The sequence below is a fragment of the Calliphora vicina genome, chromosome 2 (genome assembly GCF_958450345.1).
Source record: "Calliphora vicina chromosome 2, idCalVici1.1, whole genome shotgun sequence".
NCBI classification, from domain to species: domain Eukaryota; kingdom Metazoa; phylum Arthropoda; class Insecta; order Diptera; family Calliphoridae; genus Calliphora; species Calliphora vicina.
In genome coordinates this window covers 91,974,248-91,991,738 of record NC_088781.1, presented here as the reverse complement: position 1 = coordinate 91,991,738, position 17,491 = coordinate 91,974,248, and the positions used below count along the sequence as shown (strand labels likewise).

Below are 17,491 nucleotides of genomic sequence, written 5' to 3'. Positions count from 1 at the left end.
TAGTGCTTCGATCGTTTTATTGTAAAGTTGTGTTATTTTATTAAGAATATCTGATATTTTAATTATTCGACAAGTAAAATGTTTTGCTCATTTCGAAATGCATCAATTTCCAAAAATATATTAAAATTTCATAATAAGGGTCAACATCTACAAAATAATACCAGAATTTGTGGTAAGATAAGGAAAATGCCTATATACTTATAGTAGATAAATGTTTATGTACAAACACATCTATATTTGTATATATAAATGTAAGTTTATATGTACATATATATATGTTTATATTTATAATGTGGGTTGTGTGATGGGACGTCTCAAAGGTCATTTTAATAAAAACAATTTAAATAATTAAACGCAATTTCTACAAATAAAATGCCCCTGCAAACAATAGGAAAATATTACCCTTAGATGCAAATAAGACAACATATTTTTATAATTTGGATGAAAATCGTCTATGAAATATATTTCAATATCCTAATTTTGTCAGATAGAAGCAATAAGCAGCAAAAAGTATATTAGTGTTTAGTTTTTTGTCTATTGATATTTTTTTTTATCTCGAATATATACAATTAGCCAGGTAGAATTATTGTAAAATTACAGAAATTAAAAGATTATATTTGGTCAATTCACAAGGTCTCTTATCAGTCCTAATCTATCACGAGTCGGCGGATCGGCTAAACCGGCACTTATTAGGGCACTGCTACACGTTCAATATATATTGACCGCGATCCAGTATCGCGATATTTATCAATATCGTGTGATCCATTACAATGTATCGCGAATCGCGATCCAAATATATTATTTCAAAAAAGCGTAACCACTTTTTTTAGCACACATTTGTTTGACGTGATTACTCTTACATATTAGTGTTTTGTAAGATCAAACAGCATCAAATAAAATAAAACATTTTTTTTTGTTTTGAATCATCCTATGTAAAATAAGTTTTTGAAATAAATAAAAGAATTCAACTGTATTTTATTTAGTGGTTACGTATTTTTCGTCAAATATTTGTCATGTGTCACCCTACCTTTAGGCATTCGGCGCAGGTCTCTGCTGGTTGGTTACGATAACATAATAAACATATGGTCAATTCACAAGGTATCTTATCAGTCATATTGTCATAATGTCCTAATATATCACGACTCCGCAGTTCGGCTTAACCGACTCTTAGGCATTCGGCGCAGGTTTCTGCTGGTTGGTTACGATAACTCATTAAACATAGCATACAGAGTAGTATTATTTTAAGATATTTTTTTGCCTGAAAATCAATAAAAACCATTGTAAATATGATATGACAATATGATATGATAAGAGACCTTGTGAATTGACCAATAGCATAAAGAGTAGTATTGTTTAAGGATATTATGACAATATGACATGATAAGAGACCTTGTGAATTGACCAATTGTTTCTTTAGATTTACACCACTTGCATCACTCAGTTTTCCGTTTTCTTTAGTTGGTATTTGACATTTTAGGGAAATTATAATTGAGAACATACCTTCTAATAACACTGTCCAACAGCATTTTTGGAAGAGAATAGCGATCCTATAATTCTGAAAGGGCATGTTGAGTTTGTAGAATAAACTTATAGTCCAGCTGGTCTGATTTTTTTTTTACAGTGGGTCAATGTTTAAATTTTTTGATCGAAGGTATAGTGTTTATAAAAACCCCACTTTTTAAAAAACCGGTTGGCCGGTTAACCGAAAATTGGCCTTTTTTAGAAACCCGGTTTTTCGGTTAACCAACATCGAAAAAACCGGTTAAACCGGTACAGCTTTAAAATTTGTAGTTTTTAGTAGTCAGGAATGGTTGATATTAAATAACTATAAGTATACAAAAGTGCTAAGTCCATTTTATTTATTTTTATTTATTTTCAACAACCTAGCCTTATTGGCCATAATCGGTTATAAATTTCTACTTATTTTGTAAAAATTGTCAAATGGAATTGAGTATAAATATGTTACTAAATATATAATACTTGTTTTAATTATTGGTTTATTCATTAAATTTCAACTAAAAAATTTAAATAATTTTTTTAATTAAACTTTCTGATCTGAAACAGAAAATGTCCCGAGTCCCAAAGAAGGACCTATAAGATGCAAATGCACTTCTTCTTTGCTGTGATTATTTGCCATTATAAATCATACCAAATATGTAAATAATAAAACTCCATTATCAGATTTCAAAAATACATATTTCAAATCATGGATTTTAGAACGTGTACAAAGTCCTTTTCAGAAATATTACAGGAGAGACACATCCTGTTATATTTCTGAAAAGGACTTTGTACACTAAGCTAAAGAAATGACAATTAAAAAAAAAATTAAGAACAAAACACACTAATGAAGTCAAATTTATTGAAAGAAGGTATATCAGTCATTATTAAAATTTAGCTTAACTTCTAGAATTATGCGGAATTTAATTTTTAATAGTTTCATTATGTGCAATTTATTTTGAAAAAGTTTTTAAGTAAACTCATCGTACTCTACTATTTAGAATCATTGTAATTCTTAAAAATATTAATCTGAAGAGGTTTGTATTGTAAATCGGCAGTTTAGGTTTCAAATCAGACCAATAATGTGTATACAATGAATATAAAAAATGCACAAAAACATGAGATTTATTAATTTTAGCCCCAAATTTTAAAAACCGGTTAACTGAGTGATAAAAACAGGATAAACCGGTTAACCGAAATCAACAAAAATTAATCGGTTCACAAAAAACCGAGATTTCGAAGAAAAACCGGTTTTTCAGTTAACCGGTTTATAAACACTACGAAGGTAACATTATACTAACTGAAAAAAATGTAATTTAATATCTGAGAGAATTCTTATTGTCAGACTTATATTGTTGAATTTTATGGGGATCATTTTTGTGGTAGATCTTAACCGTCTATCTCCTCTCTTTAGGGGTCCATTTATTTTTGAGAATATCAAAAAAAGTCCTTTCAAAAAAACATTGAAGGATTAAAATATTCTACGAAAATTTTTTCCGGAAAATTTCAGTTGGGGTCACCAAAGATACAAAAGTTCTAAATAAAGCCCTTTACTTTTGATTACCAAAATTACACGCCATCTCGAGTCTCACATTTTTTAAAAATATCTCCAAAAATCCAAGTATGATCCGAATGAGATGAAATATAAATATAAAATATAAATAGTCCTTAAGGAGATCACAAAAAACATGCATATATAATATGTATGCATATTATGTAAGTTATCTCTTTTAGTTCAAGAGATATTTAGGTTTAATAATTTATGTTTTTTAATTCTGCTCGATCTTTTTTTGGTTTTTTAGATTTGTTTTTTAAAATATCATCTATATTTGCGATTAAATTTCAAATACCATAAAAGTAACTTGCTAACAGTTATCACGCCCCTATAAAAACTTACACGCATTCAAAGTTGGAACATAAAAAAATGGCCGTATTTTTTACGTTTTTTCCGAAACACATTTTGCATGGAATGTATACAAAATTTTAAAATTTTTCAAAAGGGAGCAATGATTGTGGAGCTTCTGATGAATAAATATAAGCTTTTTGTATAAGTTGTTGTTGGTGTTGTTGTAGCAGCATAAACAATATTACAATAATCAATCTGGGTTCAAGTCCAAGAAATTATGCTACTTCAACAGGATAAGTCTATAAATCCATAGGACGTAGTGAAGTAGGGTTGGCTGAACAGTTAAATATGTGGAGGGTATATGTCATGTGCCAGAACGACTCTTGTTTTACGCGGCAGAATCTTCTCAGCGTCTGCTATCGGTGGTGGGCGACCTTCAAGTACGACATTCATACGGTATACTGCTACCGCGGAATTGATTGCGTCTCTGTGAATGTCGCGCAGTGGTATAAGAAAAAAAAGAGGGAAATAAATCTGTAACTTCTAAACCCTTAGTCCAATTTAAACGAAATTTCACATGCGCAAAGAGGAAGTGTTGTCGAGTTCAAAACTTAAACTCGACAACACTTCCTCTTTGCGCATGTGAAATTTCGTTTAAATTGGACTAAGGGTTTAGAAGTTACAGATTTATTTCCCTCTTTTTTTTCTTATACCACTGCGCGACATTCCCTAAAGTAGGACACATCGGGTATGATCAATTCTAAAAATTATCATATTTCTTCGTTTGTGTTCCGATTTCAAAAAACTTACATATATAGAATCTTCTCATCGAGCACTACATAAAACCTCGTCGTAGCTATCAATTATCTTATATAGCTTATGAGATATTGGCATTTGAAAATTTAATTTTCAACATTTTTACCCACCCTACTCCAGTTTTCTGATGACCGCGGTTCCAAATATTTCCCGATTTTCTCCACTTTTTTATAGGATTAACAACAGATGTATATATTAAATAAAGAAAGAATTGGTTAAAAATGTAAATACATGCATTTGAATTAAAAAAAATAAAAAGGCGATTTTTCGCTATTTTTTGGGGAAAAAAGTACTATTATTCTTTTTAAGTTATCTAAAAAATTTCTAAGAGGATGTATAATGAATTTCTACTTTTTGAAAAGCTAACTTTACATCAAATATTTTAAATGAAAAAAAATATAATTTTTGATACCGAGGGGACCAGGTCCATTCAAAAAATGCCTATTTTTTTATGTAAAATTCGACTTTAGAGCAAAAATTCTCAAATCGCATAGTCGATATCAAATTATAATAATCTATTTTAGATGGCCCAATATGTTCTTAATTATTTTGAAAAGGGTTCCGATAAGTATGGATATTATAGCCAAAAACGAAAAATCCCATTTTTGGAATTTTGCAATACTTTTTTGAGAATTGCGGGATTCCTGATTATAAATTTCAAAATTTGTTTTCATTTTTACATTTTCAATCAAAAAATCTATATAAGTGTAAAATTTTATTACAAAATATTCATAAATAAAAATTTTATTTCAATTTGAAAAATTTGTATCTATGCCAAAACTCATTAAAAAGCATTTTTTGTCATATTTTTCAAAAAAGTATTCCATGAATTTGTTAATTATCAAAAGTTGTATACATTATTGGAAAGTAGACAAAATCCTCTATCCATTGATATATAACATGTCTACATTATGTTTTTTATGTGGTAAATTAATTAGGGAAAACCTAACAACTCGCTGAGAATTTAACACAAACGAAGAAATAGTATCATTTTTAAAATTGAACATACCCGAGGTGTCCTACTTAAACTCGACAACACTTCCTCTTTGCACATGTGAAATTTCATTCAAATTGGACTAAGGGTTTAGAAGTTTCAGATTTATTTCCATCTTTTTTTTTTCTCATACCACTGTGTTTCGTTCAAAGATGTCATATACGAGCGGCGATCAAATGCACATACATCTTTAAGCTCTCCTCGTATTTCCGTAGGTCCTGACTCCTCTGGTGACATCCCAGAAGGAACTGTTGCGTCAACATGACGTTGTGTTCCTTGACCGGCAGAACCTTGGTTTCCTCGTGTAGGTGTTCTGAGGTTATTTGAAGGCAGCCTGTGACGGTCCTTAAGGCTGCATTTTGACAGCTTTGAATATTTCTCCACTGGGTATCACTCAACGAAGGCGACCACACTGGAGCAGCATAGTTGACCACTGACTGACCAATCGTCTTGTAGGTTGCTAGCAAGGTTTCTTTGTCCATACCCCAAGTGCTGTCGGCTAGTGCCTTGAGGACCTTGTTCCTATTTCGCAGTTTATGCGTGATTGCAGTGGCGTGTGCTGAGGAGATAAAAAAGGCTATCAAAAGTGACACCCAAGATTTTCGGGTGGTTCACTGTCGGAATTTGTACGCCGTCGACCATGATGCCTAAGTTGAGTTTTATCTCCTTCGTTCAGGTGGTGAAGAGTGTTGCCGATGACTTCGTTGGTGATATCTGCAGGTTACATGCAGTGAAGAAATTGTGGATTTTGTTTAGATAACCATTTACCAAACCGCAAAGCTCATCAACGTTGTGACCTGTCGCCAAGATGGTGCAGTCGTCCACTGTCGGAATTTGTACGCCGTCGACCATGATGCCTAAGTTGAGTTTTACCTCCTTCGTCCAGGTGGTGAAGAGTGTTGCCGATGACTTCGTTGGTGATATCTGCAGGTTACATGCAGTGAAGAAATTGTGGATTTTGTTTAGATAACCATTTACTAAACCGCAAAGCTCATCAACGTTGTGACCTGTCGCCAAGATGGTGCAGTCGTCCGCATAGGTGATAACCCCCACACCGTGTGGGGGTACAGGGAGTTTAGAGAGGTAGAAGTTAAACAGGAGCGGCGTAAGGACACCGCCCTGAGGGATTCCTTGTTTAACTCTACGGGGTTTTGAGCATTTGTCTCTAAACTCTACGAACGAATGTATAAGTAGTTGGTATTGGTGAAAACTTTGGGACTTGAAGCTTAATAGTTTTGTGAAATTAAATAATTTTATGAATTGTTCGGGCTTCATTTACCCTAGAAACTAAAAATTATAATACAGAGAAAATGTGTTCCAAGAACTCAGTTTTTTAGAAAAGACCCTACTGTGACGTTATTTACCGTGTGATAGAAAACAAACTTTGTACGTATTTAAACATGATATAGGGCTATACAAACATGGAGATTTTTCGAGGATCAGTGCTATGCCTTTTTAGAATTTTTTACTCAAACCTATTTTTTTTTAATTGGGAAAGTTTGGATAGGTCTGGAGGTAACTAGGTCCGCTTAATTGCATTTAGGTTTTATTTTCGGATCATATACAAATTTTTACAGACCCGAAGAAAATTTGTTTCTACAAATATAGGAAGTTTTTAAATATCCTATCTTTTTGATATTTAAACACTTTTGCGGGATTCCTGATAACAAATTTCAAAATTTGTTTTTATTTTTGCATTTTTAATAGAAAAATCTATATAACTGTAAAATTTCATGTTCAAATTTCATTAATAAAATAGACTCAATAAAAATAATTTATAGTCATATTTTTTTAAAAAATCAAAATCTCCTCTCCGTTGATATGCAATTTCCTCTCCTTAGAGCGAACGTAACATGCTTACTTTTCAGCTCATTCACCTTTATTCGCCAGTTTTTCAACCATGACTCCACACGTACGAGATAATTTTGTAGTTGAATATATGCCATGAGTGAGCTAATAATGGCGGTACCATCAGCAAATGTTGAAATTGTTAATTTATTGCACGTAGGCAAGTAGAGGTGTAAATCAAATATAACGTAGGTCCTAGTATACTTCCCCGTGGAATGCCAGCTCTAATTTTGTATTCTCTCGTCACATAATCATTGTACTTAACTCTGAAAAGTCTATTCCATAGATAAGACTCCAGCACTTTATGCCAAAGCTTGTCAAAAGCCTGAGCAACGTCTAAAAAGACGGCAGAACAATATTTCATTAATTCAATGGTGCCATGATGTTCACGGAAACCAAATTGGTGTACTGGGATAATGTGTCCATCATTCAAAAAGGGTATGATATTTTCCTGGAATATTTTCTCGAATAGCTTTGACAAACAAGGGAGTAGGCTAATAGGTCTATAAGAAGAAGGCAGGGTTAAATCTTTACCCGGTTTAAGTATCATTATTATTTGAGAAATTTTCCAATGTTTTGGATAAATTCCTAGTTTCAACAATATAGAAAGCACAATTATTGCAACATTTGGTAGGTTTTAATCATTGATGGCGATATTAAATCATATCCCGGTGATTTTTTCAAGTTCAATTTATTTTTAATTACTCTATAACATCCTCAGGACCAATATCGAATTGGGCTGCCATTGTTGAAGTTGGAAATTCTTCTAGCTCAAACTCATTTGCCGTGGAATTGGGTTGAAATAATTCACTTAAATGTTCAGCAAATATTGAGGCTTTTTCTATAGCACTTCGTGCCCAGGTTCCGTCAGCTTTTCTTAAAGCGCTTTGTGTCTCTACCTTAATATTCATCGTTGCCTTCCAAAGATAGAAATTTGTGTATTTTGTACTCGTCAAACTTTTAATATAATTTTCGTTTATGCGATCCTCTTCTAAATGAAGGGCTCTTTTCAGTTTTCGTACTGTTGTGGACAGCCTCTGTTTTGCAGCAGGTGATCTATTATGTTGCCATTCTCTTCTGAGTCTTCTCTTTTCGAGAAGAAGTCTTTCAGTATCCGAATTTGAAATAGGCGTATTCGTTTTTGGAGGGATTTGGCACCTAGAGTGTTACAGAGCCGAAACAATCAATGACGTGAAGTCATTGACGGTCCTATTTATGTCTTCCTCACACTGTAAATTAGGATTTGTGTGGATATGACTGCTGATATATTTCCTATATTTTAGCCAATTTGTCTTAAAATACAAAGAGTTCTTAGGAAATCTTGGGATGTTGGGTCTCTCACAATAATTAATAATTACAGGAGAGTGGTCAGAAGATAGCAGGCTTGGGGGGTAATGATTACATTGTGTAATATATTACTGGTATAATTATTTGTAATGTATAATTGGACAATAGGACATTACAATTACAAATAATTTTAATTGAATTTTTCAATTACAATTACAAGTAATTATAATAACAATTACAAAATTAAGAAAAAAGTAATAGTAATATGACTACAAATATATAATGATTACTTTCAAAGTATTTGTTATTAAAAAATATATAAAATTACAAAAGTTATCAATTAATTATTTTTACAGTGCAAATTTGAATGCCGAATAACATTATTTTATAGTAATAATTCTCTAACGATTCGTTTTAAATATTAATTAGGTCTTCAGTTTCCCAACAAAGATGGAAAATTTATATACAAGTATAGTTTATAAAAAAACGTTTTGCTATTTTTTCGAAATATAAATCAATAATTTCGCAATTTTAAGCTTATTATGAGAAATTGTATAAAATAATAACTCCATAAAAGGTCTTCGCTAATGGGAATTCATTATTGGGTAATTCCATTTTAATTTGACTCAGTGTGGATTATCACAAACTCCCATTTCTTTGAAATTTAAAGTATATTTTCTACTAATTTTCTGACGTATAGCCTTTGTATAGCCTTCTAAAGTTAGATATCTCAGACATTTTTCTATAAAGAGAACAATTTGGGTGCCCCGATAGACAAGTCGATAGTGTGCTGAACTATTAATCTGAGGGTTGAGGGCTCGATTCCCGCCAGAGACTTTAGAGGGGTAGAAGTTAAACAGGAGCGGCCAAAGGACCCCGCCCTGAGGGACTCCTTGTTTAACTCTACGGGGTTTTGAGCATTTCTCTCTAAACTCTACGAACGAATGTATAAGTAGTTGGTATTGGTGAAAACTTTCGGGCTTCATTTACCCTAGAAATTTAAGCTCACATTGAAAACAGTGAGCGAAGGTTAAGTGTAAACGGCAGAAATGCATACGTTACAGTTAATGTAGATGAAAAAAATATAAACAAAACAAACAGAAGAATAGATGACAACATGTTTTAACCGCCAAGCCTGTTAACCGTGCTCGTTCTTTTTCCCCCGCATTGACAACAACTAAAGGCTCCATTAGTCTTTGCGTTCTGTAACGTTTCTGTTCTGTGCCGTTCTGAATGCTGTTATATTGTAGTTAGTTTTTCCGTAAGATCATATCAGCTGTTTTTAAAATAATAACCAAAAAACCATCTTGGTGATTTTGTTACTATTTTTAGTGTTTTTTGTATTTAGACCTTCAACATATTATTGTGAACATTTTTATAAATACATACATATATTTTTTGTTAATGATTTAATTTAAACTAATTTTTTTACATACATAGTACATACATTAAAAGAAATTTATATTCATTTTATTAAATTTCAATGTTTTTTTGAAAATATTATATTTTTTATTCTTTTGTTAATAATAAATATTTTCCTTTCAAAAATGTTGGCACCACTGCTCTCATATTGTTGGCATTTTTGTGTATATATGATATCAGCTGTTTTAGCTGTCACTTAACGTTGCGGACAAAATTCTGTTTTCAACAGATTCATCCGCAACAGAACGGCAACGTTACAGAAAAACTAACGACATACACAACTTTCCCTATGCTAAAAACAAAACAGCTGATTCGGAACGGAACGGAACGTACAAACTAACTAGGCCTTAATGATTGTCAAACGAAAGAAAATTCAACAGCTGTTATAGGAGAGTTACCAGAAAATAAAAATATTTTATCTATGCCTGAAATCCACCACACTAACTACAAATAAAATTAACCCATTAAGCGGCGCTATACCCAAGATTAGTCAACCACTAAATAAAGATAATAAATCCCAAATACAGGTTGGAATGGACCGGTATATTGTATATTGTAATATATTTTGAAACTCAAAAGAAAAGTTTTTACACTTATCAGCTGAAAGGAAGCAAGGGTCTGCAAGTTGTAATAAAGGGTATTGACTGTAATGTTGAACCACTCGAAATAAAGCAAAGCTTAGAAGATAAAGGCTTTAAGACAAAAAATGTAATAAATATTAGAAATCGCGAAAAAAAACCCCAACCACTCTTCCGTGTTGAACTTGAACCCGGTGACATAAACCTGAAAAAAATGAAACACATCCCATATATAACCTGAAGTACTTATTGCATCGTAAAATTACGGTAGAAGAACCACACAAACGATTTGGCCCCGTCCAATGTATGAATTGCCAAGAATATGGACACACCAAGGCATATTGAAAATTGCCACCAGTATGTGTTATTTGTGGGGAGTTGCATAACACATCCCAATGTAACAAATCCAAAGATGATGCTAAAATAAAAAAATGCAGCACTTGCGGAAGTAACCACACAGCAAACTACAGAGGTTGTCCTGTCTACTCAATTGTTAAAAAATCACAAAGCCAGAAACCAAAGATTTTCCACGCTCAGCCATTAAATAACATCAATTTGAACTACTCCCCGTTGCAACAGACATATGACAACAAAGTAACATATGCAAATGTACTTAGAAACAACCAAACTCAGACGCAAGTCCGTCAACTCCAAAACGAAAATATGAACCCAGAGGTAAGAGAGCAAACGCCAATTTTCAATTTTACCCGACTAGAATCTACAATAGAAACTCTTGTGCAATCGGTAAATAACTTTACAAACTCAATGAGTAACATGATGCAAGAAATGCTTAACATGCAATCAATGTTATTGCAAGCTGTGCTTAACAGACCATGAACTGCCTAAGAATATGTTTTTGGAATGCAAACGGCATACGCCAACACAAAAACGAACTCGAATATTTTTTAAGAAATCAACAAATTGATGTAATGCTGGTTTCTGAAACTCATTTGACGTCCAGAAGTTCATTTCAAATAAATCGATACGTAATATATGACACCAAAGATCCCAGAGGTAGAACATGCGGAGCCTCGGCAATTTTAATAAAAGCTCGAATCAAACACTACTTAATGTCTGATTTTTGCGAAGATTATCTTCAAGCTATTACAATCTGTCTTGAAGATTTTCATCGAAACTTAGTGATTTCATCGATATACTCACCCCCTATATTCTCAGTTACAGAAAGTCAATATAATAGATTTTTTAAATCACTAGGCCCCCGTTTCCTGGCGTCTGGCGATTATAATGCTAACCACACATTCTGGGGATCACGACTGATTACCCCTAAAGGTCGTGTTTTGTTCGAAACAATTTCTAAAATTGATTTGAATGTCCTTTCGAGCGGCCAACCTACTTACTGGCCTACTGACCCACGAAAAATACCGGCTGTTATTGATTTTAGCGTGATGAAAAATATCCCTAGAGAAATGATTAAAATTGAATCCTCTCTGGAACTATCTTCAGATTACTCACCCACTTTTGTTACTTTATTGAACCTCCTAGAAATTGTATCCCCGACTGGTAATTTAGCGATGGCAGGCAGAAGAATAAATTGGCTCAAATATAAAAAAATACCTCAGTACACATTGCTCGGAAAGCATACCGCTAAGAACACCAGAAAACATAGATCACTCTCTTATCAATTTCGATAAAAATCTCAAACTGGCTGCTCAACATGCTATAAGACTCCAATAGTTTATGAGTGGCAGCAAACATTTTATTTTATATACCAGGCCTTTGTGCCATACTTTGTCGAAGGCTTGAGCGACATCCAAAAATATAGCTGAACAATATTTCTTTAATTCAAAGGATTTTCTTATATCTCCGGTTATACGATTAACTTGTTCGATTGTTCCGTGGCGTTCCCGGAAACAAAATTGATGAACTGGGATTATATTTTTCTCATTTAAAAATGGTATGACTTTTTCGAATAGTTTCGATAAGCAAGGAAGCAAGCTTATTGGTCTATAAGAGGATGGTACGGTCAAGTCCTTACCTGGCTTTGGTATCATTATTATCTGAGAAGTTTTCCAATTTGTCGGAAAAACTCCATGTTTAAAGATCGCATTAAATATTGTAGACAGCACAATTATTGCCACACTAGGTAGGTTTTTAATCATAGTAGGTGTAACAGAATCATTTCCAGGCGATTTTTTTAATATTGTATTATTCTTGATTACTTCGTTAATGTCTTCTGGGCTTATATCCAATATGTCATCATTAGATAATGTTGACACAGGTGGCTCTTCAAGTTCAAAAACAGTTATTGGCGAGTTTGGTTGAAAGACTGTACTTAAGTGATCTGCAAATATTTTAGCCTTTTCCTCCGTGCTGCGAGCCCAGGTAGCATCAGCTTTCCTTAAAGGGCTTTGCCCCTCTACCGGTGGCTTGATATTTTTCGTTGCTTTTTAAAGGGAAAAATTTGTGTGTTTGGTATTTGTCAAACTTTGAATATAATTTCTATTTCTGAGATCCTCCTCTAATTGAAGGGCTTTTTTCAAATTTTTACTAGCAGCAGACAGCCTCTGCTTTGCAGCAGGTGATCTATTTTGTTGCCATTCTCTTCTGAGTTTTCTCTTTTCTAAAAGAAGTCGTTCAATATCTGAGTTGGAAATGTGCATATCAGTTTTAGGAAATATTTGACTCTTTGAGTGATTTAGAGCCGATACAATTAATGACGTAGAGTCATTGACACTTTTATCTACATCTTCCTCACACTGAATACAAAGATCTGTTTGGATATGACTGCTTATATATTTTTTATATTTAAGCCAATTTGTTTTAAAGTAATATGTTTCAGTATGAAATTTTGAAATGTTAGTCCTCCCGTAATAAGATACTATAATTAGGGAATGATCAGAAGATAAATCATATGACATTTCTGTAGATATTGAATTTCGATTAATATTTTTTGTTATGGCAAAGTCTATGAGATCAGGAATTTTTTAGGATCAGCATTCCAGTATGTTGGTTGTCCAGGGTGCACAATATCTAGCCCATTTTTGCGATCAACTAATGCTTTATAAAGCTGTCTACCTCTGGGATTCATTAGTCGAGAGCCCAAGTAAGTGTGTTTGGCATTATAGTCGCCACATGCCAGAAAGCGACCTCCTAGCGTGCTAAAGAATTTTTCAAACTTCTCCTTGGTCATTGAAAAGCGTGGTGGGCAATAGATCGCGCTTATATTTAAATATCCAGCAAAGCTTTCCAGATGAATGGATGTTGCCTGCATATAGTCTTTTGAGAATTCATCTAGGGGATAATGTTTTACAAAACATTTATGCGTTCATGAAAGTCAGAAAGTATTGCTTTGCCTTGTAATTGCTTTGCATTACTGCGTTTATGAAGTCGGCCATAGTCTCAAATAACTCATTTCTTTGTTAAGAGGATTTGTATTTTAAAAGCTCTTGTATTGTGTTTTGCATGGATGACATAAAGTTTGTCATATTTTGATTAAGAGAGGTAATATTCTGGGTAAGCGCGTGCATAAGTGCTTTCAAGCCTCCCGTATTTTGGGGAACATCAGGTTGCTGGCAACCCGTTCTCAAAACATTGGCATAAGAACCTGCTACATTCTTAGGCTGATCAATTTGAGTGAATTTAATTGTGTTGAGGCTGCTTGTTTGTTCAATAGCGGAACTTCAGAATTGACTGGTGGATAGGTGTTTTCAAATTTGTAGATCCAAAGACGCCAAAACAAGTTTCTAAGAATGATCATATATAAAAAATGCTAATATACACAAAGATCTAAACGATCTTGTAAAAACTGAGATCACTAAGAAAGCAGAAAAATATTTAAAAAAAACTTGAAATTCACCCAAACCCATTGGCCCGCAACATATTAGTTAACCGTGGCCACACTCGATTAAGAAGGAGGGACACATCAGACCTAATCTAGAAGGAAGAATGCCAATTTAACCAAAACAACCATGAATAAAAAATTTGTTAGTCCGGCACTGGCTGGACTAATTAAATAATAATTATTAGATATAAGATTTAAACCACTTATTGTTAGTTCATTAAATAATGAAGATACAATAAACAAATGAAAAAAAAAATTACCCTAGAAAGTAAAAAATTTTAATACAGAGAAAATGTGTTCCAAGAACTCAGTTCTTTTAGAAAAGACCCTACTGTGACGTTATTTACCGTGTGATAGTAAACAAACTTTGTACGTATTTAAACATGATATAGGGCTATACAAACCTGGAGCTTTTTCGAGGATCAGTGCTATGCCTTTTTAGAATTTTTTACTCAAACCTAATTTTGTTTTAAATTGGGAAAGTTTGGATAGGTCTGGAGGTAACTAGGTCCGCTTAATTGCATTTAGGTTTTCTTTTCGGATCATATACAAATTTTTACAGACCCGAAGAAAATTTTTTTCTACAAATATTCAAATATTACAATAAATGAAAATGAAAAGAAAAAATATAGGGACTTTTTAAATATCCTATCTTTGGGATATTTAAAAACTTTTGCGGGATTCCTGATAACAAATTTCAAAATTAGTTTTTATTTTTGCATTTTTAATAGAAAAATCTATATAACTGTAAAATTTCATGTTCAAATTTCATTAATAAAAATTAGACTCAATAAAAATAATTTATAGTCATATTTTTCTAAAAAATCAAAATCTCCTATCCGTTGATATATAACATCTCTACCTTATGCTTTTTACGCGGCAAATTAATTAGGGAAAACTTAACATATCGCAGAGAATTTACCTAACACTGCAGATTGGTATAGACAAAAAAATAGGTAGAAAAAATCTGTGACGACTGCAAAGTTATATGCATTTTTTTAACGCTTTATTTAGTTAGATGAATACCAAGGTATGTGACATAATCAGACTGCGGTATATTAACGTTGTTGAGTGTGACAGGTGTGCAATTTCCTCTCCTTAGAGCGAACGTAACATGCTTACTTTTCAGCTCATTCACCTTTATTCGCCAGTTTTTCAGCCATGACTCCACACGTACGGGATAATTTTGTAGTTGAATATATGCCATGAGTGAGCTAATAGTGGCGGTACCATCAGCAAATGTTGAAATTGTTAATTTATCGCACGTAGGCAAGTCAGAGGTGTAAATCAAATATAACGTAGGTCCTAGTATACTTCCCCGTGGAATGCCAGCACTAATTTTGTATTCTCTCGTCACATAATCATTGTACTTAACTCTGAAAAGTCTATTCCATAGATAAGACTCCAGCAATTTATGAGTACATAGTGGTAGTAAACATTAAATTTTATGTACTAGACTTTTATGCCAAAGCTTGCCAAAAGCCTGAGCAACGTCTAAAAAGACGGCAGAACAATATTTCTTTAATTCAAAAGTTTTTCTAATCTCTCCAGTTACACGATTGACCTGTTCAATTGTGCCAAGATGTTCACTGAAACCAAATTGGTGTACTGGGATAATGTTTCCATCATTCAAAAAGGAATATTTTCTCGAATAGCTTTGACAAACAAGGGAGTAGGCTAATAGGTCTATAAGAAGAAGGCAGGGTTAAATCTTTACCCGGTTTTCTTTAAAGTTTTTTTTTTCGCAACTACATATACATATAGCTGCTTATTTTATTTGAACAAAATTCATTTATACTAATTTCAATTTGGCCTTTGCGCCAAAAAGGCATTATTGAGGCAAGTTGGCAAAATAATTCAAAAGATAAATGTACAAATAAAATATAAGTAAGAAAAAAAATAGTAGCTTAAAATATATATTACAAATTTTATATAAATTTTATAACAATTACCTTTTAATGTAATTGTTATAAAATTTCAATTGTATTAAGTAAGTATTCCTTACAAGAGGACTTAAAAATGGAAATTCGATCAATTGTTTTTAGAGCCAGTGGTAAATTATTAAATTTAATTCCACCAATATAATCAATTCGCTGTTTGGTTGTTTCTAACCTGCATCTAGGAATTCTAAAATTTGTTGTTTCGTGTATTGAAATTTATTTGATTTTGCGTGAACTGTATAGTATGGTAACCAATATTATTAATGCATTTAAAAGAAATAGTTGAATATAAAGAAATAGTTGAATACAACAACGGTAAATTGAATACAATTTTTAATGCTTTGTTTTGCATACATTGAAGAGATTTAAGTAGAGTGTTAGTTTTATTGTGAGCATATACAATGGCCAAGTAATTTAAGTGAGATTGAATCAAGGATTGATATATCAACACTTTAGATTCTTTTCTAGTTTGTTCTTTAATTTATATAAAATTCCTATAGCTGGAGCTATCTTCCTTTTCACATCATTGATATGCAGATCCCAAGATAAGTTGTTTTGAAGCGTTATTCCTAAATACTTTACCGAATGGGTTTCATGCACAATTTGTCCGTCTACATATGCATTAAAATTGTTTATAATACTCAAAGAATGTGGTCTAAAGCGAATTAGATTGGTTTTATTATGATTGAGCAATAATCGATTCAACCTCGCAAATTCAAAAATCAGTGAAGCATCTCTTTCAATTTGAGTTTTGAGTACCAAATCACACTTATATGGATACAATACACACACATCATCTGCAAACATACAAAGCTGACCACTTAAATCAAGGTTTTTTATATCATTTAAATAAATTGAGCATAAAGCGGCCCTAGCCCACTTCCTTGCGGCACACCATATTCAACAGAACCAACAAAACTCTTTGCATTATTTATATTTACATATTGTTTTCTGTTTGTAAAATAACTTTCAAACAACAAAAGTTCACGATCTTTAACACCATAATAGTTTAACTTTTGTAGCAATATTTGATGATCTACTAGGTCAAAAGCCTTAGTGAAATCAAAAAATATTCCAGCAACTCCAGAAAAACCATCATCAAGACCTTTTCAAACATTTTTAACAACGTTAAGCACAGCATCTTCGGTACCACATCCTTGTCTAAATCCATATTGAAAATCATACAAAAAATGATTCTCTTTCAGGTAAAATAGCAGTTTATCATACAATTTTCTCAAAAATTTTATCAATTGAAGATAGAACGGCAATCGGTCGATATTTATCTACAGTATTCGCATTTATTTCCTTTGGTATTGGTACTAATTTATGGACTTTTAAACTATCAGGATATACAGAATTGTTTATCATTTTATTGAAAATATCACATAAAATTGGAGCAATTTCTACTCTGCATTCCTTGACAAATTTTAGTGAAATATTGTCAAAGTCTGGACTTTTATA

The 17,491-nt window shown here is 32.6% G+C and overlaps 1 protein-coding gene across 1 annotated transcript in view; it reads left to right on the top strand.

Moving 5' to 3' along the window:
• Positions 1-17,491, top strand: part of LOC135950271 (uncharacterized) — a 95,641-nt gene continuing 78,150 nt past the window's right edge. The window contains exon 1 of the mRNA XM_065499813.1: positions 1-172. Coding sequence (XP_065355885.1) covers positions 79-172 — 94 coding nt within the window. The 5' untranslated portion in view covers positions 1-78. The remainder of the gene's footprint in view (positions 173-17,491) is intronic.